The sequence below is a fragment of the Scomber japonicus genome, chromosome 3, assembly GCF_027409825.1.
Source record: "Scomber japonicus isolate fScoJap1 chromosome 3, fScoJap1.pri, whole genome shotgun sequence".
Classification (NCBI taxonomy): domain Eukaryota; kingdom Metazoa; phylum Chordata; class Actinopteri; order Scombriformes; family Scombridae; genus Scomber; species Scomber japonicus.
In genome coordinates this window covers 37,797,394-37,820,860 of record NC_070580.1, presented here as the reverse complement: position 1 = coordinate 37,820,860, position 23,467 = coordinate 37,797,394, and the positions used below count along the sequence as shown (strand labels likewise).

At 40.3% G+C, this 23,467-nt stretch overlaps 4 protein-coding genes across 4 annotated transcripts; all 4 read left to right on the top strand.

Annotated features, from left to right (window-relative positions):
* The first annotated feature begins 1,815 nt into the window (after positions 1–1,815).
* Positions 1,816–3,266, top strand: LOC128355660 (nuclear factor 7, ovary-like). The gene has a single exon (XM_053315984.1). It carries the CDS (start codon positions 1,884–1,886, stop codon positions 3,264–3,266), a length of 1,383 nt encoding a protein of 460 aa, XP_053171959.1. The 5' UTR covers positions 1,816–1,883.
* A 3,769-nt stretch (positions 3,267–7,035) lies between these two features.
* LOC128355651 (zinc-binding protein A33-like) lies at positions 7,036–8,602 on the top strand. The gene is made up of 2 exons (XM_053315975.1): positions 7,036–7,087; positions 7,197–8,602. Exon 2 carries the CDS (start codon positions 7,214–7,216, stop codon positions 8,600–8,602), a length of 1,389 nt encoding a protein of 462 aa, XP_053171950.1. The 5' UTR covers positions 7,036–7,087; positions 7,197–7,213.
* Positions 8,603–14,576: 5,974 nt separating this feature from the next.
* On the top strand, positions 14,577–16,030 carry LOC128355417 (nuclear factor 7, ovary-like). The gene has a single exon (XM_053315657.1). The coding sequence runs from the start codon at positions 14,645–14,647 to the stop codon at positions 16,028–16,030; it is 1,386 nt and encodes a 461-aa protein (XP_053171632.1). The 5' UTR covers positions 14,577–14,644.
* A 4,681-nt stretch (positions 16,031–20,711) lies between these two features.
* Positions 20,712–22,103, top strand: LOC128355416 (nuclear factor 7, ovary-like). The gene has a single exon (XM_053315655.1). It carries the CDS (start codon positions 20,712–20,714, stop codon positions 22,101–22,103), a length of 1,392 nt encoding a protein of 463 aa, XP_053171630.1.
* Positions 22,104–23,467: the final 1,364 nt, after the last annotated feature.

The window sequence follows — 23,467 nt, the reverse complement described above, 5'->3', positions numbered from 1 at the left end:
CAGGGATTATAAGATTGTGCTCAAATATATAAATATTTTTGCCTTAAGATTTTATGTTTGTGTTTATGTTCATTCAGTGTGAAGGCAGTAAGTTAAGTATTGCTGTTTTAGTCTGCATCCTTTGTAAACTGACTAAACTATTGACTGAGTACAAAGTGCAGCACAGAGACCTGACTGGCTCCTTAAAAACACAAAAAGTCAAACTAATAAAAACACAAAACCTGTTAGTCTGCTGTCATTAAACTTGATGGTATGGGTGTGTTTGAGTGCAGGAATGAAACACACCCTGCGTTACTGTGAAGCTACAACATTTATCAGAAGAGATCTGACAAAGCTCCGCCCCTCACCTGACTCACCTGAGACAAACCAGGAAACAGTTTATTGTTGGTCTCTAAAGAGACACACAGACTGAAAAACAGAGCATCAGATTCACCTTCAGACCAAACTAACAACTTCCTCTGAGTGAGTACAGCTACAGGAGAGAAAAGTGGAAAACTAGAACTCTGCTGCTTCAACCTGCTGACTCTCCACACACTGAAGGTGAGTTTGACTAAAAACTGGAGTCACACTGAAAGTACTGTAAAAACTGGTGTAGAAGTCTCAGTGTATTTTGGGGAGTGTCATGCTGGGAAAAACACTTTTCTATTAAAGACTGGTTTATTGAAATGCACCAGTAGATATTCATTTCTAACCAGTGTGACGGGTTAAAGCTGCAGTATGTAGTTATGAGAAAACAAACGAGTACAGCCTCCTTCTTCCTCTTTGCTGCTGCAGTCCTGCCTTCTAAGCTCCTCCCACAGAGGAACCTGCCTCTGCACGCTGCACGCACGTGAAGGCTGGTCCTCACAGTCAGAGAGGAAACCTGTTTAACTGAGTGAGAGCACAGCAGACACTGCTGAGTGAGAGTATGTGCTGTGTGGACTCTGATTGGTTTTGACTCGGGAGCGATGGATTCTTGTACATCACATCACCACCACTGGTTTAGTCTCAGCTTATCTGTATCTTATTCTACTGTCACATCATAATCACTATTTTACCAAATATAACACAATAATAGTTACAGACATCAGCTTTAATGGTTAATGGTCCAGTAATGATTAGCTTAACTGAACTGGACCAGTTTATTAACTCAGACCAGGTTCAGTTAGGCTGAGTTTAAATTAAACCTTTTAAAAGATCAAAGTAACTTTACATATTTAATACAGTAACTTTATATATTTAATACAGTAACTTTATATATTTAATACAGTAACTTTATATATTTAATATAATAACTTTATATATTTAATATAGTAACTTTATATATTTAATACAGTAACTTTACATATTTAATAAAGTGTTTAGCTGTGTGCTCACTGAGTCCCAAACACTCTTCATCAGAGCTGTCACTGTGTGTAAATAGACTACTGCACCTGAGTCACACTTCAACATCAGTTTGGTCTGTAAATACTGAAACATCACAGCAACTAGTGTCTGAAATACTTCTGATCAACACACTGAATCATTTTACTCTACAACATATAACATTAACGGCTCATCAATAGTCTATTTTCATTAGCTGTAGACACAGCTGGAAACAAAGCTGTTTATAGGATGTTATAGTTCATAGTGTGTACGCTCACATCGTTATCTTTATAGTTGTGGTTATTGTTATTAGTGTGGAGCCTTTTAAATCCCTATAATCATATCTAGACCCAACCTCTCAGTATTTCAAAAGGTGAATAAGATGCACCCCACTTTAAATGAAAAAAATATTGTGCTAAAGGTTCGTCTTATAAAACAGTTTTTATGGTAAATGTCAGTGAAGTTAGTAGAGGAGGGAGGGGAGCCATGACTGACTGTACTTTCTGTCTGCTGTGTTTTCAGCTTCACTCAGAGACTAAATGGCTTCCAGATCAGAGGAGGATCTCTGCTGTCCGGTCTGTCATGAGGTCTTTAGAGATCCTGTTCTTCTGTCATGTAGCCACAGCTTCTGTAAAGACTGTCTGAAGAGCTGGTGGAGAGAGAAACCAACACATGAGTGTCCAGTTTGTAAGAGAAGATCTTCAAAGGAAAAACCACCTCTTAACCTGGCATTAAAGAACCTGTGTGAGTCCTTCTTACAGGACAGAGATCAGAGAGCTTCAGAGGCTCTCTGCAGTCTGCACTCTGAGAAACTCAAACTCTTCTGTCTGGACCATCAGCAGCCAGTGTGTGTCGTCTGCAGAGATTCAGAAAAACACACCAACCACAGATTCAGACCCATCGATGAAGCTGCACAACAACACAAGAAGGAACTTGAGAAAACTCTGAAGCCCTTAAAGGAGAAGTTAAAGGTTTGTGAAGAAGTTAAAGTGAAGTTTGATCAAACAGCAAAACACATTAAGGTCCAGGCCCAACACACAGAGAGGCAGATTAAGGAGCAGTTTAAGAAGCTTCACCAGTTTCTAGAAGAGGAAGAGGAGGCCAGGATGGCTGCTCTGAGGGAGGAAGAGGAGCAGAAGAGTCAGATGATGAAGGAGAAGATGGAGGCTCTGAGCAGAGAGATAGCAGCTCTTTCACACACAGTCAGAGCCACAGAGGAGGAGCTGAGAGCTGAAGACGTCTCATTCCTGAACAACTACAAGGCTGCAGTGGAAAGAGTCCAGCGCTGCCCCCTGCTGGATGATCCACAGCTGCCCTCAGGAGCTCTGATAGACCAGGCCAAACACCTGGGCAACCTGGCCTTCAACATCTGGAACAACATGAAGGAGATTGTCTCCTACACTCCTGTCATTCTGGATCCAAACACTGCTGGTCCAGAACTCATCCTGTCTGAAGATCTGACCAGTGTGAGATGTGAAGAAGAGGAACAGCAGCTTCCTGATAATCCAGAGAGGTTTGATGATTATTCCTCTGTCCTGGGCTCTGAGGGCTTTAACTCAGGGACTCACAGCTGGGATGTCGAGGTTGGAGACAATAAAAGCTGGGAAGTGGGTGTGTTATCAGAGTCTGTTCAGAGGAAGGGAGAAATACAGTCTGGATTATGGACAATAGGTTTCTATAATGATGAATACTCAGCATGGTCACCACCAGCTCCCCGCACTGATCTCTCAGTGAAGAAGAAGCTCCAGAGGATCAGAGTGAATCTGGACTGGAACAGAGGAAATCTGTCGTTCTCTGATCCTGATACTAACACACACATACACACCTTCACACACACTTTCACTGACACACTGTTTCCATACATTTGGACTTTGGATAAACTGAAGATTTCTCCACTGAAGGTCTCTGTGACAGTGAGATGATGATGATTATAGTTTTACTCTCACTTATTTCTTAAAGGGAAAAGTTTCTTTTATTGATACTTTATCTTTTAAATTTCTTAAATGTTTTCTTTGTGTGGAGCAAATAATCAATGACTGCATGTTGAACTTTATTTTAAACTCTAGTTCAGATTATAAAGTTTACAAATATTAAACATATATTTCTTTGTGATTAAATAAACTTTGTAATAATATAAATATTTGTATAATTTTCCATTTGATGTAATTAAAATTATTCAGTTTTTCATCAGTTGAATTCTGTCATTTAGACCAACGAGTCACCTGTGGTTGAGTTAATGAGAGGAGTTGGTTTCCATTGTTTGTTGATTTGTTTCTTAGCGTCCAATTATTTATTTATGAGTTACAAACTATTTTAACACTAAAAGGAACCGTATTGTAAAGTGTGTAAAAGACATCACCATTTATTAACAAATTATTAACATTCATTAATAAAAAGTGAGTAAAAAGTTTAATATTTCATGTAAAAAATGGTAAATGTTAATATTAGTAACTCATAAATGAAGCTCTGTTCTTTTACTGTGCAGATAAAATCAGATATCATTTTAGTTTTAATTTAAACTGAAAACAAACTTTAGTTGTAAAAAGTGAACTGAGCTGGATTATATATTAGAAGGGAAAACTAGTCATAGAGTTTTTAATTTGGGTATTTTGCTGTTTTGTGGACTGTTCTTCAGACACTTTGGGATTTCAGGGATTATAAGAATGTGCTCAAATATATGAAGATTTTTGCCTTGATTTTATTTTTGTACATGTTTATGTTTAAGTTCATTTAATGTGAAGGGAGTAAATTAAAATCTGTATAAAGTAAGAATAAATATGTGTTCTGAGTTTGCCATACCACAGAAAAATGTGTTGTTAACCACCCTGCCAAATTTGAATGATTAAAAAAACTGCCAAATATATGAAATTAGGCTTCAAAGTTGTGTTTAAACTCTTTCTCTGCTCCCAAACGCTGAAGCCCCGCCCCCTACCAAGTGTCACCTGTCAATCAAAGTCACCACCTCTACCAGAAACATGGACGCTAGGTCTGAGAGCTTTCTGCTGCTAGCTCAGCTGCTAGCTCGGCGGCTAAAGGCCCATTTATGCTCAACTTACGTGCGAAAATGTATCCGTCCTTTTCAAACAATGTTACCCTCACTGCTCACATACTTCCATGCGTCATTATGTTGGCATGGATGTTAACCAATACATCCATCAGGGGGCAGCACAGAGTCAATACATCCACCATGGGGGCAGCACAGAGTCAATACAGCCACCAGTGGGCAGCACAGAGTCAAACAATACATACACCAGGGGACAGCACAGAGTCAATACATCCACCAGGGGGCAGCACAGAGTCAATACATCCACCAGGGGGCAGCACAGAGTCAAACAATACATCCACCAGGGGACAGCACAGAGTCAATACATCCACCAGTGGGCAGCACAGAGTCAATACATCCACCAGGGGGCAGCACAGAGTCAATACATCCACCATGGGGGCAGCACAGAGTCAATACAGCCACCAGTGGGCAGCACAGAGTCAAACAATACATACACCAGGGGACAGCACAGAGTCAATACATCCACCAGGGGGCAGCACAGAGTCAATACATCCACCAGGGGGCAGCACAGAGTCAAACAATACATCCACCAGGGGACAGCACAGAGTCAATACATCCACCAGTGGGCAGCACAGAGTCAATACATCCACCAGGGGGCAGCACAGAGTCAATACATCCACCAGGGGGCAGCACCGAGTCAAGACATCCACCAGGGGGCAGCACAGAATCAACCAATACATCCACCAGGGGGCAGCACAGAGTCAATACATCCACCAGGGGACAGCACAGAGTCAACCAATACATCCACCAGGGGGCAGCGCAGAGTCAATAAATCCACCAGGGGGCAGCACAGAGTCAATACATCCACCAGGGGGCAGCACAGAGTCAATACATCCACCAGGGGGCAGCACAGAGTCAATACATCCACCAGGGGGCAGCACAGAGTCAAACGGTTATGAGCCAAACATGGCGACTGTGGAGGAGATATTGATAATGTTCCTCTTGCATAAAAGACAAAAACGATATGTTTAAAGTTTCTAACTAACTCACACAACCTTTCCTCAAAAAGTTCCTCCATTGTTATTTCTTCTTCGTGTCTCACTAGAGCTACGTATGGAGTACCCAGATAGCAAAGAGTCATTGAAACAATGTTGATTTTCCATCTGAATCATCAGAATGGTTGATATTGAAATCTCAGTGCTAAATCAATGTTGAACCACTGTCACAATAACGATGAAACCCAAAGTTGATAACAGCGACGTTGAAATAACATTGATTTATAATTGACTGGGAAAGATGATTGAAAAGTCATTGAATAATAGTTGACCGGGAGACCATCATGTGTTAGACCAATGTTTCTGCACATCTCATTTCTGAATCCATATCAGGTAAGCACACATTTATCTACATTTATCTAATCTTTGAATGCTGAATTGTACTCAATTAATGTTCGTAAAGTGTAACATTATAGTCTATTTACATAGCGCAGCATTATATGCAGTCATTCGTATGCTGTCAGAACTTCTACCATTAAAGTTAATATACTAATACACACATTCACGCAGCACCACAACAAGTTCATTAAAGCGCTTCATAAACACTCAGAAGTTATAAGCAAGCATTTATGTAGGCCTACCGGTTTATGTATTGGAAATGTTACTTTAAATAAACGGGATGTGAAATTATCGATGAAGTGTATACATAACCTTAGCATTAGCATTAGCGTAGCTCACTAAGATAGCTTAACTTGTTAACTGTATGAGGACAATGTTATCTAGAGCTAACTGTAGACTGTAGTAGTAGTAGTGTGTGCTGAATGTATTTATACCTCTACAGCAGCAGGGGCGGGTTTATGCTAATCCTAGCTCCACAATTCAAATCTAAATGGTTGAAATGCTTTTTACACCTTTTTAGAAATACATTTATGACCTATTTAATGTGTTTAGAAGAAAATGTCTGAATTCACCTTACACAGTCTTTAAATATTGTTGCTTCAGTCTGCATCCTCTGTCAACTGACTAAACTACTGACTGAGTACAAAGTGCAGCACAGAGACCTGACTGGCTCCTTAAAACACAAAAAGTCAAACTGTCACAAGCTGAAGCAGCAAAAGCAGCAACGATCTGATGCTGCAAGACTTGCTGGGTGTGGCAGTATACACTGTCGCTGCCACCAGAGGGCACCACAACAAGTTCATCAGTGTGCCGTCATTTCTTATAAGTGTTGGTATTGTCCTTTTTGTTTTTGGTAATATGTCAAATCTTAAATAAATCATCCAGAACAATATTCACTCCTTTGTGTTTCTATAGTTCCTGTAAAGTTTCACACTAACAGCTGAACAGAACTTCTCCTCTGAATGAGAGTTTATTTTATAAGCTTCATGCAGGTCATGATGTTCTCTACTGCACAGATTAAATCACCTGTTAATCTGTTATCTTTAAACTTGATGGTATGTGTATGTTTGAGCGCAGGAATGAAAGACACCCTGTGTTACTGTGAAGCTACAACATTTATCAGAAGAGATCTGACAAAGCTCCGCCCCTCACCTGGCTCACCTGAGACAAACCAGGAAACAGTTTATTGTTGGTCTCTAAAGAGACACACAGACTGAAAAACAGAGCATCAGATTCACCTTCAGACCAAACTAACAACTTCCTCTGAGTGAGTACAGCTACAGGAGAGAAAAGTGGAAAACTAGAACTCTGCTGCTTCAACCTGCTGACTCTCCACACACTGAAGGTGAGTTTGACTAAAAACTGGAGTCACACTGAAAGTAAATGTCAGTGAAGTTAGTAAAGGAGGGAGGGGAGCCATGACTGACTGTACTTTCTGTCTGCTGTGTTTTCAGCTTCACTCAGAGACTAAATGGCTTCCAGATCAGAGGAGGATCTCTGCTGTCCGGTCTGTCGTGAGGTCTTTAGAGATCCTGTTATTCTGACATGTAGCCACAGCTTCTGTAAAGACTGTCTGAAGAGCTGGTGGAGAGAGAAACCAACACATGAGTGTCCAATTTGTAAGAGAAAATCTTCAAAGAAACGTCCACCTTGTAACCTGGTGTTAAAGAACCTGTGTGAGTCCTTCTTACAGGACAGAGATCAGAGAGCTTCAGAGGCTTTCTGCAGTCTGCACTCTGAGAAACTCAAACTCTTCTGTCTGGACCATCAGCAGCCAGTGTGTCTCGTCTGCAGAGATTCAGAAATACACACCAACCATAGATTCAGACCCATCGATGAAGCTGCTCAACAACACAAGAAGGAACTTGAGGAAACTCTGAAGCCCTTAAAGAAGAAGTTAAAGGTTTGTGAAGAAGTTAAAGTGAAGTTTGATCAAACAGCAAAACACATTAAGGTCCAGGCCCAACACACAGAGAGGCAGATTAAGGAGCAGTTTAAGAAGCTTCACCAGTTTCTAGAAGAGGAAGAGGAGGCCAGGATGGCTGCTCTGAGGGAGGAAGAGGAGCAGAAGTGTCAGATGATGAAGGAGAAGATGGAGGCTCTGAGCAGAGAGATAGCAGCTCTTTCACACACAGTCAGAGCCACAGAGGAGGAGCTGAGAGCTGAAGACGTCTCATTCTTGAACAACTACAAGGCTGCAGTGGAAAGAGTCCAGCGCTGCCCCCTGCTGGATGATCCACAGCTGCCCTCAGGAGCTCTGATAGACCAGGCCAAACACCTGGGCAACCTGGCCTTCAACATCTGGAACAACATGAAGGAGATGGTCTCCTACACTCCTGTCATTCTGGATCCAAACACTGCTGGTCCATATCTCATCCTGTCTGAAGATCTGACCAGTGTGAGATATGGAGGAGAGAAACAGCAGCTTCCTGATAATCCAGAGAGGTTTGATTATTATTCTTCTGTCCTTGGCTCTGAGGGCTTTAACTCAGGGACTCACAGCTGGGATGTCGAGGTTGGAGACAGTAAAGGCTGGTTACTGGGTGTGTTATCAGAGTCTGTTCAGCGGAAGAGAAGCATACAGTCTGGATTATGGATAATAGAGCTCTATGATGATAAATACTCAGCATATTCACCACCAGCTCCCCTCACTGATCTCCCAGTGAAGAAGAAGCTCCAGAGGATCAGAGTGAATCTGGACTGGAACAGAGGAAGTCTGTCGTTCTCTGATCCTGATACTAACACACACATGCACACCTTCACACACACTTTCAATGACACACTGTTTCCATACATTCACACTGTGGATGGACTCCCACTTAAGATTCCTCCACAGAAGGTCTCTGTGACAGTGAGATGATGATGATGATTGTCATATTTACATTTAAATTTCTTAAATGTTTTCTGATGTTTTCTTTGTGTGGAGCCAATAATCAATGACTGCATGTTGAACTTTATTTTAAACTCTAGTTCAGATTATAAAGTTTACAAACATTAAACATATATTTCTGTTTAATTACATAAACTTTGTAATAATTTAAATATTTGTATAATTTTCCATTTGATGTAATGAAACCAAAATTATTCAGTTTTTCATCAGTTGAATTCTGTCATTTAGACCAACGAGGCACCTGTGGTTGAGTTAACGAGAGGAGTTGGTTTCCATTGTTTGTTGATTTATTTCTTAGCCTCCAATTATTTATTTATGAGTTACAAACTATTTTAACACTAAACGGAGCCTCATTGTTAAGTTTGTAAAAGACACCACCATTTATTAACAAATTATTAACATTCATGAACAAAAAGTGAGTAAAAAGTTTAGTATTTAATGTTAAAAAACGGTAAATGTTAATATTAGTAACTCATAAATGAAGCTCTGTTCTGTACTGTGCAGATAAAATCAGATATCATTTTGGTTTTAATTTAAACTGAAAACAAACTTTAGTTGGAAAAAGTGAACTGAACTGGATTATATTTGAAGGGAAAACTAGTAATAAAGTTATTAATTTGGGTATTTTGCTGTTTTGTGGACTGTTCTTCAGACACTTTGGGATTTCAGGGATTATAAGAATATACTCAAATATATGAATATTTTTACCTTGATTTTATTTTTGTACATGTTTATGTTTATGTTCATTTAGTGTGAAGGGAGTAAGTTAAAATCCGTGTAAATAAGAATAAATATGTGTTCTGAGTTTGACATACCACAGAAAAGTGTGTTGTTAACCACCCTGCCAAATTTGAATGATTAAAAAGATCGTCAAATATATGAAATTAGGCTTCAAAGTTGTTTAAAACTCAGTCTCTTTCTCTGCTCCCAAACGCTGAAGCCCCGCCCCCTACCAAGTGTCACCTTTCAATCAAATTCACCACCTCTACCAAAAACATGGACGTTAAGTCTGAGAGCTTTCTGCCGCTAACTCAGCTGCTCGCATGGCAGATAGCTCGGCTGCTAGCTCAGCGGCTAAAGGACCATTTATGGTAAACATACATGCAAAAATGTATCCGTCCTTTTCAAACGATGTTACCCTCACTGCTCACATACTTCCATGCGTCCTTTATGTTGGCATGGATGTTAACCAGTACATCCACCAGGGGGCAGCACAAAGTCAATACATCCACCAGGGGGCAGCACAGAGTCAATACATCCACCAGGGGGCAGCACAGAGTCAATACATCCACCAGGGAGCAGCGCAGAGTCAATACATCCACCAGGGGCAGCACAGAGTCAATACATCCACCAGGGGCAGCACAGAGTCAATACATCCACCAGGGGGCAGCACAGAGTCAAACAATACATCCACCAGGGGATAGCACAGAGTCAATACATCCACCAAGGGGCAGCACAGAGTCAATACATCCACCAGGGGGCAGCGCAGAGTCACACTATACATCCACCAGGGGGCAGCACAGAGTCAATACATCCACCAGGGGGCAGCACAGAGTCAAACAATACATCCACCAGGGGGCAGCACAGAGTCAAACAATACATCCACCAGGGAGCAGCACAGAGTCAAACAATACATCCACCAGGGGGCAGCACAGAGTCAAACAATACATCGACCAGGGGACAGCACAGAGTCAAACAATACATCGACCAGGGGACAGCACAGAGTCAATACATCCACCAGGGGGCAGCGCAGAGTCAATACATCCACCAGGGGGCAGTACAGAGTCAATACATCCACCAGGGGGCAGTACAGAGTCATACAATACATCCACCAGGGGGCAGCACAGAGACAATACATCCACCAGGGGGCAGCACAGAGTCAAACAATACATCCACCAGGGGGCAGCACAGAGTCAATACATCCACCAGGGGGCAGCACAGAGTCAAAAGGTTATGAGACAAACATGGCGACTGTGGAGGAGATATTGATAATGTTCCTCTTGCATAAAAGACAAAAACGATATGTTTAAAGTTTCTAACCAACTCTCACAACCTTTCCTCAAAAAGTTCCTCCATTGTTATTTCTTCTTCGTTTCTCACTAGAGCTACGTATCGAGTAGTGACAGCAACACTGCTCCCCCATGGTTTCCGGTGGTAGTGCTCCGTTTGGTCCGTATCCGTAAGCTTTATGGAAACGTGCAGAAATACGGACGAAATGAACGCAGAGCACGGACAGAAGGCTCCTATTTAACGTTGAGCATGAATGGACCTCAATTCAGCGGCTAGCTCGGTGGCTAACTCAGCTAACTGGCTAACTGTAGACTGTAGTAGTGTGTGCTGAATGTATTTATACCTCTACAGCAGCAGGGCCGGGTTTATGCTAATCACTAAATCCTGAACATAGAAATGTTGAAACACAGTTTGTGAAGCCTAGCTCCACAATTCAAATCTAAATGGTTGAAATGCTTTGTACACCTTTTTTAGAAATACATTTATGACCTATTTAATGTTTTTAGAAGAAAATGTCAAAACACAGTCATTAAGTATTGTTGCTTCAGTCTGCATCCTTTGTAAACTGACTAAACTACTGACTGAGTACAAAGTGCAGCACAGAGACCTGACTGGCTCCTTAAAAACACAAAAAGTCAAACTGTCACAAGCTGAAGCAGCAAAAGCAGCAACGATCTGATGCTGCAAGACTTGCTGTGTGTGGCAGTAAACACTGTCAGTGCCACCAGAGGGCGCCACAACAAGTTCATCAGTGTGCCGTCATTTCTTATAAGTGTTGGTACTGTCCTTTTTGTTTTGGTAATATGTCAAATCTTAAATAAATCATCCAGAACAATATTCACTCCTTTGTGTTTCTATAGTTCCTGTAAAGTTTTCACACTAACAGCTGAACAGAACTTCTCCTCTGAATGAGAGTTTATTTTATAAGCTTCATGCAGGTCATGATGTTCTGTACTGTACACATTAAATCACATAAAACCTGTTAATCATTCATCTTTACAGCTGATGGTTGGTGTATTGTTGAACTTTGGACTGAAACACACCCTGTGTTACTGTGAAGCTACAACACAGAAGAGATCTGATAAAGCTCCGCCCCTCACCTGACTCACCTGAGACAAACCAGGAAACAGTTTATTGTTGGTCTCTAAAGAGACACACAGACTGAAAAACAGAGCATCAGATTCACCTTCAGACCAAACTAACAACTTCCTCTGAGTGAGTACAGCTACAGGAGAGAAAAGTGGAAAACTAGAACTCTGCTGCTTCAACCTGCTGACTCTCCACACACTGAAGGTGAGTTTGACTAAAAACTGGAGTCACACTGAAAGTACTGTAAAAACTGGTGTAGAAGTCTCAGTGTATTTTGGGGAGTGTCATGCTGGGAAAAACACTTTTCTATTAAAGACTGGTTTATTGAAATGCACCAGTAGATATTCATTTCTAACCAGTGTGACGGGTTAAAGCTGCAGTATGTAGTTATGAGAAAACAAACGAGTACAGCCTCCTTCTTCCTCTTTGCTGCTGCAGTCCTGCCTTCTAAGCTCCTCCCACAGAGGAACCTGCCGTGCACGCTGCACGCACGTGCACGCTCGTCCTCACAGTCAGAGAGGAAACCTGTTTAACTGAGTGAGAGCACAGCAGACACTGCTGAGTGAGAGTATGTGCTGTGTGGACTCTGATTGGTTTTGACTCGGGAGCGATGGATTCTTGTACATCACATCACCACCACTGGTTTAGTCTCAGCTTATCTGTATCTTATTCTACTGTCACATCATAATCACTATTTTACCAAATATAACACAATAATAGTTACAGACATCAGCTTTAATGGTTAATGGTCCAGTAATGATTAGCTTAACTGAACTGGACCGGTTTATTAACTCAGACCAGGTTCAGTTAGGCTGAGTTTAAATTAAACCTTTTAAAAGATCAAAGTAACTTTATATATTTAATAAAGTAACTTTACATATTTAATACAGTAACTTTATATATTTAATACATTAACTTTATATATTTAATAAAGCCACTTTATATATTTAATACAGTAACTTTACATATTTAATACAGTAACTTTATATATTTAATACATTAACTTTATATATTTAATAAAGCAACTTTATATATTTAATACAGTAACTTTATATATTTAATACAGTAACTTTATACATTTAATACAGTAACTTTATATATTTAATACAGTAACTTTATATATTTAATAAAGTGTGTAGCTGTGTGCTCACTGAGTCCCAAACACTCTTCATCAGAGCTGTCACTGTGTGTAAATAGACTACTGCACCTGAGTCACACTTCAACATCAGTTTGGTCTGTAAATACTGAAACATCACAGCAACTAGTGTCTGAAATACTTCTGATCAACACACTGAATCATTTTACTCTACAACATATAACATTAACGGCTTATCAATAGTCTATTTTCATCAAAGTTTCCCAAAGTTATTCCCAAAAAAAGCAGGAGATTTCTCCATTGAAAATGAATGGGAATTTTTTTTTAAAAACACAAAATTTCACCTTTTTTCAGAGTCACCTAGCTCTCCCATACGTGCACATAGAAACGTGATTCAAACTTTAAAATGGAGGAAAACTTGTCCTCTGTGGAAAAACACCAAACTGTTTTTACATAAAATGTAAACTTTTCAAACTATGAGCAGTCAAACGAGGAGTGGAAATCACTTTTTCTTCAAAGTTAGAGTGGAAGTGGCAGTTAGCTTGAGTGAGAGAAGCAGTAAAATATAACCTTAATTTTTATTTTAACTCGAGCTCACGGCCAAACCGTAAAAAGGAGACAAATAATTATTTGTCAAAATGTAGACATAGGTGTTGGGATTCATAAAATGTGACTTTGACAGGCAGGGTCTACACAAAATTTAAACGGGGGGGCCGAGACCGGCGGCAATACCTGTCTCGCTCCCCATTGACCCTAATGTAATCATCTTTTTTTTTAAAAAAAGACTCTCACTCTATGTTCACACTGAGCTTACTCGCTCATTTTAAGGAATATCTGAATAAAATAAACACTGTCAGAATCTGCCGGCTTCTGTGACTCTCACAGTGTTTTTGGTTTTTGGACAGGAGTTACGGTTTTTTCACAGTTTGTAATTGTTCGGGACCTTGTCAGAAGCTAAATTCTTCAGAATTTTGAGAATTTTTCCAAGCAGATTCTCAAATCGCCGTAGCAACCTTGGGGTCTTAGCTGACCTTAGCGACCGCAGGGCCTTAGCTGCCCTTAACAACCGTAGCTGGGCCTTAGCAACCTGTCGCTGGGCAGAAACTGAGCTACTTTATTGTGATTGGCTAATTCCTGTCTGTCTGTTTTGCCAGTTAACTGAGCTAATTCATTTGAATGGATTAATTCATGTTTACTGTGGACACAATAAATAGTTTTATTGTTTTGTATTGTAGTTATATGATTTGTGGTATATAAAAAGATTCAACATTTATCAATAGAAGATGAACAAAATGTACATAATTATAATGAGTAATATAATTTCATACAACCAAGTAATTTAAAATAAAAAGTATAATAAAATCTACTCTCTTAATGATAAGATTTACTTAATGATTTCATAACAGTGATGTTCCTGTCTGTGGAAAATATTATTTATTCTTAGATATGATTAACATTCACTAAATATTTTCAGGGATGTTAAGTTGAGAATAAAGGAAAAAATAAATCGTGTACTCGTCCCGGCAGTAGCCCCGTGGCACTCAAAATTTCCATGGAATTTTCTAGTTATAGTTATTGTTCTTAGTGTGGAGCCTTTTACAGGCCTATTATCATACCCAGATCCAACCTTTCTCTGTATTTTACTGGTTTGTAAGACACACCCCACTTTAAAATGGAAAAAAAAAATATTGTGTTAAAGGTTCGTTTCATGAACAAGTTTTTATGGTAAATGTCAGAGAAGTTAGTAGAGGAGGGAGGGGAGCCATGACTGACTGTACTTTCTGTCTGCTGTGTTTTCAGCTTCACTCAGAGACTAAATGGCTTCCAGATCAGAGGAGGATCTCTGCTGTCCGGTCTGTCATGAGGTCTTTAGAGATCCTGTTGTTCTGTCATGTAGCCACAGCTTCTGTAAAGACTGTCTGAAGAGCTGGTGGAGACAGAAACCAACACATGAGTGTCCAGTTTGTAAGAGAAGATCTTCAAAGAGAGATCCACCTTGTAACCTGGTGTTAAAGAACCTGTGTGAGTCCTTCTTACAGGACAGAGATCAGGGAGCTTCAGAGGCTCTCTGCAGTCTGCACTCTGAGAAACTCAAACTCTTCTGTCTGGACCATCAGCAGCCAGTGTGTCTCGTCTGCAGAGATTCAGAAAAACACACCAACCACAGATTCAGACCCATCGATGAAGCTGCACCACAACACAAGAAGGAACTTGAGGAAACTCTGAAACCCTTAAAGGAGAAGTTAAATGTTTGTGAAGAAGTTAAAGTGAAGTTTGATCAAACAGCAAAACACATTAAGGTCCAGGCCCAACACACAGAGAGGCAGATTAAGGAGCAGTTTAAGAAGCTTCACCAGTTTCTAGAAGAGGAAGAGGAGGCCAGGATGGCTGCTCTGAGGGAGGAAGATGAGCAGAAGAGTCAGATGATGAAGGAGAAGATGGAGGCTCTGAGCAGAGAGATAGCAGCTCTTTCACAAACAGTCAGAGCCACAGAGGAGGAGCTGAGAGCTGAAGACGTCTCATTCCTGAACAACTACAAGGCTGCAGTGCAAAGAGTCCAGCGCTGCCCCCTGCTGGATGATCCACAGCTGCCCTCAGGAGCTCTGATAGACCAGGCCAAACACCTGGGCAACCTGGCCTTCAACATCTGGAACAACATGAAGGAGATGGTCTCCTACACTCCAGTCATTCTGGATCCAAACACTGTTTATCCAGAACTCATCCTGTCTGAAGATCTGACCAGTGTGAGATGTGAAGGAGAGAAACAGCAGCTTCCTGATAATCCAGAGAGGTTTGATGATTACTCTGTCCTGGGCTCTGAGGGCTTTAAGTCAGGGACTCACAGCTGGGATGTCGAGGTTGGAGACAGTAAATACTGGTCAGTGGGTGTGTTATCAGAGTCTGTTCAGAGGAAGCGAAGCATATGGTCTGGATTATGGACGATATGGTTCTATAATGATAAATACTCAGCATATTCACCATCAGCTCCAGACACTTATCTCCCAGTGAAGAAGAAGCTCCAGAGGATCAGAGTGAATCTGGACTGGAACAGAGGAAATCTGTCGTTCTCTGATCCTGATACTAACACACACATACACACCTTCACACACACTTTCACGGACACACTGTTTCCATTCATTAGCACTGTGGATGGACTCCCACTGAAGATTTCTCCACTGAAGGTCTCTGTGACAGTGAGATGATGATTATAATTGATGATTATTGATGGTTGTTATATTTACTCTCATTTATTTCTTAAAGGGAAAAGTTGCTGAATTTATTTCAGTTTTAAAGTTTCCTTTATTGATACTGTGTCTTTTAAATTTCTTAAATGTTTTCTTTGTGTGAAGCTAATAATCAATGTTCAGATTATAAAGTTTACAAACATTAAACATATATTTCTGTTTAATTACATAAACTGTATGTAATAATCTAAATATTTGTAGAATTTTCCATTTGATGTAATGAAATAAAAATGATTAGTTTTTCATCAGTTGGATTCTGTTATTTAATCAGAAGAAGGTTTTATTTAGTTGAAGAGAAGTTGATGCTGATTAAGAACAGAGAGCAAAGAGCGTTTAGAGTTTCATGTCAAAAATGGTAAGCGTTAATATCAGTAACTATTAATATCAATAGATGATGATGTGTTTCACATTTTATAAAGGTTCTTTTTAGCAGTTATAAATATTTATAACTCGTAGAAAATAGTCAGTTCTGACGGCCTATTTAATCCAGATGGATATAAATGCAGTAGTATAGCCGACCTTCATCTTGCCAAATAGGGACTGCACATTGATGTATGATGTTTATAATGTGTTTACAATCTAATTAATAACTCACTCACAACCATTTATAAATCCTTATAAGGTTATACGTCTTATTTTAAAGTGGTACTGGCAAAATGGATCAATCAATAGCAGGAATCATTATTATTAGTGCCGAGGCACTCCTCTACAGCAGTAATGCTGAAGAGGAGAAAACCCCGACAATATATACATCAAAACGTGCGGCTCGATCAGGAAAGAGGTGCTATGACTTTTGGTGTTGAAATTCCAATTTTTCCCAAAGTTATTCCCAAAAAAACGGGAGATTTCTCCATTGGAAATGAATGGGAATTTTTTAAAAAACCTACAAAATTTCACCTTTTTTAGCTCTCATACTTGCACGTAGAAATGTGATTCAAACTTTAAAACAGAGGAAAACGTGTGCTCTCTCCAAAACACCAAACTATTTTTACATAACATGTAAACTTGTCAAACTATGAGCAGTCAAACGAGGAGTGGAAATCACTTTTTCTTCTAAGTTAGAGTGGAAGCGGCAGTTAGCTTGAGTGCGAGAAACAGTAAAAAATAACCTTAATTTTTATTTTCAACTCGAGCTCACGGCCAAACCGTAAAAAGGAGACAAATATTTTTTTGTCAAAATGTAGACATAGGTGTTGGGATTCATAAAATGTGATGTTGACAGGCAGGGTCTGCACAAAATTTAAACGAGGGGGCTGAGACCGGCAGCAATACCTGTCTCACTCCTCATTGACTCTAATGTAATCGTCTTTTTTTTTCAAAAGAATCTCAGTCTGTGTTCACACTGAGCTTACTCGCTCATTTTAAGGAATATCTGAATAAAATAAACACTGTCAGAATCTGCCGGCTTCTGTGTCTCTCATGGTGTTTTCGGTTTTTGGACAGGAGTTACGGTTTTCTCACAGTTTGAAATTGTTCGGGACCTTATCAGAAGCTAAAATGTGGGGGCATTTTGAGAAATTCCAAGCAGATTCTCACACATTGCCGTAGCAACGGTAGGGCCTTAGCTGCCCTTAGCAACCTGTTGCTGGGCGGAAACTGAGCTACTTTTCTGTGATTGGCTAATTCTTGTCTGTTTGTTTTGCCAGTTAACTGAGCTAGTATTGGTACTCTCTCTCTCTATATATATATGAATTACATTGATACTCTTACTGCTCAAATGCAGGCATGTATGGGTTGTGTGTGTGTGTGTGTGTGTGTGTGTGATTTGTACACAATGTGTTGTGTGCTAACCAGGTGGGGAGTTCTGGTCCTCTGAAATGAGACCAACCAGGAAGTAACTTAGAACTGCATTCTATCAAAAGGCCACCAGGGGGCGACCCTCTCTATACAAGTCAATGGAGAATTCACCAACTTCTCACTTGATTTCTAACCTCAGTAAACGTTTTCAAAATGTGTTTATGGTCTCAATCGCTAGTTTAAAGCCTTCCTCAATGCAGTATGATGTTCATTTGGGACATTTTGGCCTCCCTGATTTTATATGTGACGATAAAGCAGGGTATGCATTAGGGCGTGGCTACGTTTCCCTGGAATTTTCTAGTTATAGTTATTGTTCTTAGTGTGGAGCCTTTTACAGACCTATAATCATATCCAGATCCAACCTCTCAGTATTTTACTGGTTTATAAGACGCACCCCACTTTAAAATGGAAAAAAAAATCTGTTAAAGGTGCGTCTTATACATCAGTTTTTATGATAAATGTCAGTGAAGTTAGTAGAGGAGGAAGGGGAGCCATGACTGACTGTACTTTCTGTCTGCTGTGTTTTCAGCTTCACTCAGAGACTAAATGGCTTCCAGATCAGAGGAGGATCTCTGCTGTCCGGTCTGTCATGAGGTCTTTAGAGATCCTGTTCTTCTGTCATGTAGCTATTCTGATCAAGCTTTGTGGAAACGTGCAGAAATACGGAGGAAATGAACACAGAGCACGGACAGAATTTAACGTTATTTAACATTGAGCATGAATGGGCCTCAATTCGGCAGCTAGCTCGGCGGCTGGCTCAGCTAACTGGCTAACTGTAGACTGTAGTAGTAGTAGTGTGTGCTGAATGTATTTATACCTCTACAGCAGCAGGGGCTGGTTTATGCTAATCACTAAATCCTGAACACAGAAATGTTGAAACACAGTTTGTGAAGCCTAGCTCCACAATTCAAATCTAAATGGTTGAAATGCTTTTTACACCTTTTTTAGAAATACATTTATGACCTATTTAATGTGTTTAGAAGAAATGTCTGAATTCACTTTACACAATCTTTAAGTATTGTTGCTTCAGTCTGCATCCTTTGTAAACTGACTAAACTACTGACTGAGTACAAAGTGCAGCACAGAGACCTGACTGGCTCCTTAAAAACACAAAAAGTCAAACTGTCACAAGCTGAAGCAGCAAAAGCAGCAACGATCTGATGCTGCAAGACTTGCTGGGTGTGGCAGTAAACACTGTCGCTGCCACTAGAGGGCGCCATAAAAAGTTCATCAGTGTGCCGTCATTTCTTATAAGTGTTGGTACTGTCCTTTTTGTTTTGGGAAATATGTCAAATCTTAAATAAATCATCCAGAACAATATTCACTCCTTTGTGTTTCTATAGTTCCTGTAAAGTTTTCACACTAACAGCTGAACAGAACTTCTCCTCTGAATGAGAGTTTATTTTACAAGCTTCATGCAGGTCATGATGTTCTGTACTGTACACATTAAATCACATAAAACCTGTTAATCATTCATCTTTACAGCTGATGGTTGGTGTATTGTTGAACTTTGGACTGAAACTCACCCTGTGTTACTGTGAAGCTACAACATTTATCAGAAGAGATCTGACAAAGCTCCGCCCCTCACCTGACTCACCTGAGACAAACCAGGAAACAGTTTATTGTTGGTCTCTAAAGAGACACACAGAGCGAAAAGCAGACACAGATCAGATTCACCTTCAGACGTACGGACTACTGTGAGTAAAATTGTCTTTTTTTGTGTTATTATTTAACTGAAAACAAACCTAACTTTATTTTAGGTGGAAGAACTGTAGTGAACTGGATTATATTTGAAAGGGAAAACCAGTAATAGAGTTTTTAATTTGGGAATTTTGCTGTTTTGTGGACTGTTCTTCAGACACTTTGGGATTTCAGGGATTATAAAAATACGCTCAAATATATAAATATTTTTGGCTTAAGATTTTATGTTTGTTCATGTTTGTGTTGATTCAGTGTGAAGACAGGAAGTTAAGTAATTGTTGCTTCAGTCTGCATCCTTTGTAAACTGACTAAACTACTGACTGAGTACAAAGTGCAGCACAGAGACCTGACTGGCTCCTTAAAAACACAAAAAGTCAAAAGCAGCAACGATCTGATGCTGCAAGACTTGCTGTGTGTGGCAGTAAACACTGTCGGTGTCACCAGAGGGCACCACAACAAGTTCATCAGTATGCCGTCATTTCTTATAAGTGTTGGTACTGTCCTTTTTGTTTTGGGAAATATGTCAAATCTTAAATAAATCATCCAGAACAATATTCACTCCTTTGTGTTTCTATAGTTCCTGTAAAGTTTTCACACTAACAGCTGAACAGAACTTCTCCTCTGAATGAGAGTTTATTTTATAAGCTTCATGCAGGTCATGATGTTCTGTACTGTACACATTAAATCACATAAAACCTGTTAATCATTCATCTTTACAGCTGATGGTTGGTGTATTGTTGAACTTTGGACTGAAACACACCCTGTGTTACTTTGAAGCTACAACATTTATCAGAAGAGATCTGACAAAGCTCCGCCCCTCACCTGACTCACCTGAGACAAACCAGGAAACAGTTTATTGTTGGTCTCTAAAGAGACACACAGACTGAAAAACAGAGCATCAGATTCACCTTCAGACCAAACTAACAACTTCCTCTGAGTGAGTACAGCTACAGGAGAGAAAAGTGGAAAACTACAACTCTGCTGCTTCAACCTGCTGACTCTCCACACACTGAAGGTGAGTTTGACTAAAAACTGGAGTCACACTGAAAGTAAATGTCAGTGAAGTTAGTAGAGGAGGGAGGGGAGCCATGACTGACTGTACTTTCTGTCTGCTGTGTTTTCAGCTTCACTCAGAGACTAAATGGCTTCCAGATCAGAGGAGGATCTCTGGTGTTCGGTCTGTCATGAGGTCTTTAGAGATCCTGTTCTTCTGTCATGTAGCCACAGCTTCTGTAAAGACTGTCTGAAGAGCTGGTGGAGACAGAAACTAACACGTGAGTGTCCAGTTTGTAAGAGAAGATCTTCAAAGGATAATCCACCTCGTAACCTGGTGTTAAAGAACCTGTGTGAGTCCTTCTTACAGGACAGAGATCAGAGAGCTTCAGAGGCTCTCTGCAGTCTGCACTCTGAGAAACTCAAACTCTTCTGTCTGGACCATCAGCAGCCAGTGTGTCACATCTGCAGAGATTCAGAAAAACACACCAACCACAAAATCAGACCCATCGATGAAGCTGCACCACAACACAAGAAGGAACTTGAGGAAACTCTGAAGTCCTTAAAGGAGAAGTTAAAGGTTTGTAAAGAAGTTAAAGTGAAGTTTGATCAAACAGCAAAACACATTAAGGTCCAGGCCCGACACACAGAGAGGCAGATTAAAGGGCAGTTTAAGAAGCTTCACCAGTTTCTAGTAGAGGAAGAGGAGGCCAGGATGGCTGCTCTGAGGGAGGAAGAGGAGCAGAAGAGTCACATGATGAAGGAGAAGATGAAGGCTCTGAGCAGAGAGATAGCAGCTCTTTCACACACAGTCAGAGCCACAGAGAAGGAGCTGAGAGCTGAAGACGTCTCATTCCTGAACAACTACAAGGCTGCAATGGAAAGAGTCCAGCGCTGCCCCCTGCTGGATGATCCACAGCTGCCCTCAGGAGCTCTGATAGACCAGGCCAAACACCTGGGCAACCTGGCCTTCAACATCTGGAACAACATGAAGGAGATGGTCTCCTACACTCCTGTCATTCTGGATCCAAACCCTGCTCATCCAGAACTCATCCTGTCTGAAGATCTGACCAGTGTGAGATGTGGAGGAGAGATGCAGCAGCTTCCTGATAATCCAGAGAGGTTTGGTTGTTATTATTCTGTCCTGGGCTCTGAGGGCTTTAACTCAGGGACTCACAGCTGGGATGTCGAGGTTGGAGACAATACAGACTGGTTAGTGGGTGTGTCATCAGAGTCTGTTGAGAGGAAGGGATTCATACAGTCTGGATTATGGACAATACATTTCTATTTTGATAGATACTCAACATATTCACCACCAACTCCCGCCACACTTCTCTCAGTGAAGAAAAACCTACAGAGGATCAGAGTGAATCTGGACTGGAACAGAGGAAATCTGTCGTTCTCTGATCCTGATACTAACACACACATACACACCTTCACACACACTTTCACTGACACACTGTTTCCATACATTAGCACTGTGAATAAACTCCCACTGAAGATTTCTCCACTAAAATTCTCTGTGACAGTGAATCGATGATGATGATGATGATGATAGTGATTATTCAAAGTCAAAGTGTCTTTATTGTACAATAATACAACAAAATTAAAAGTGCTGCTCTGTTAGGTGCCACAAATAGTGGATTTACATCACGCTCAAACAAAGATCATAAATAAATAAAATAAAATCAATCAATAAAATAAAAACAAGAATATTGCACGTGGAGAAGAAGAGTTTAATTGAGTTATTGTATTGCACGGAAGGAGCATGACTTGTGTTACTTGAGTCCGTTCAGGGTGCGTATTGCTGTAGGATAAAAGCTGTGATTGAATCTGGTAGTCCGGGTTTTGAGTGATCTGTAGCGCCTCCCAGAGGGCAGAAGGTGGAACAGATGGTGACCAGGATGCATCCAGTCTGTGATGATGGCTGAGGCTCTGCTGAGATAGAAGCCGTTGATTTTTTGGGCAGTATTTATTACTGTCTGCAGAACCTTCTTGTCCATTGCAGAACAGCCAGCATGCCAGACTGTGATGCAGTACGCCAGTATGCTTTCAATGCCAGAACGGTAGAATACCACCAGCAGCTGCGTATCAGTGTTATTATAGACAACGAAAACTAAGACTATAACTAAAACTAGCAATGAAAAAATAATTTAGTAAACTTATATTAAAATAAAAACTACAATTGAAAAAAAAAAGAAAACTAAATAATAACGACAATGAACAATGTAAAACTAACTAAAACTAAACTGTATTGCAGATAAATTCAGCTTCGTTTTCGTTTCATTTTCTCCCTCGGTTACTTCCTGTCCTGCAGCAGCGGCTATGCTTCGTGGTTAAATAATGAAATTAAAAGGACTTGATGATAAAACATATTTGGTATCACTTTCATCCTTTTCAGCTTCTACAAGTCAGGGCTTTCTCTTAAAACCTGAAAAACTAAAACTAAATAAAAACTAAACTGGCGCGCAGGTGGTCGAGTGGTTAGAGCGCATGCCATATACGCAGCCGACCCCGGTTCGAATCCCTATCAGAGGTCCTTTGCTGCATGTCACACCCCCCTCTCACTCCCATGTTTCCTGTCGGTCTACTGTTAAATAAAGGCGTCTATGCCAACAAAATCTTAAAAAAAAAAAAAACTAAACTGAAACTACTAATCACTTATTGAACTAACTGAAATAAAAAAGCAAACTGAAAAACAAAAGAAAAATAAAAACAAAAGAAAATTTCAAAACTATAATAACCTTGCTGCGTATTCAGACCATCCCTTCTCAGAAGCCTCAGGAAAATGCAGGCGTTGTTGAGTCCTTTTTACCGCAGCTATGGTATTAACAGACCAGCTGAAGTTATTGGAGATGTGGATGCCAAGAAATCTGAAGTTCTGAACCCTTTCCCCACATTCAC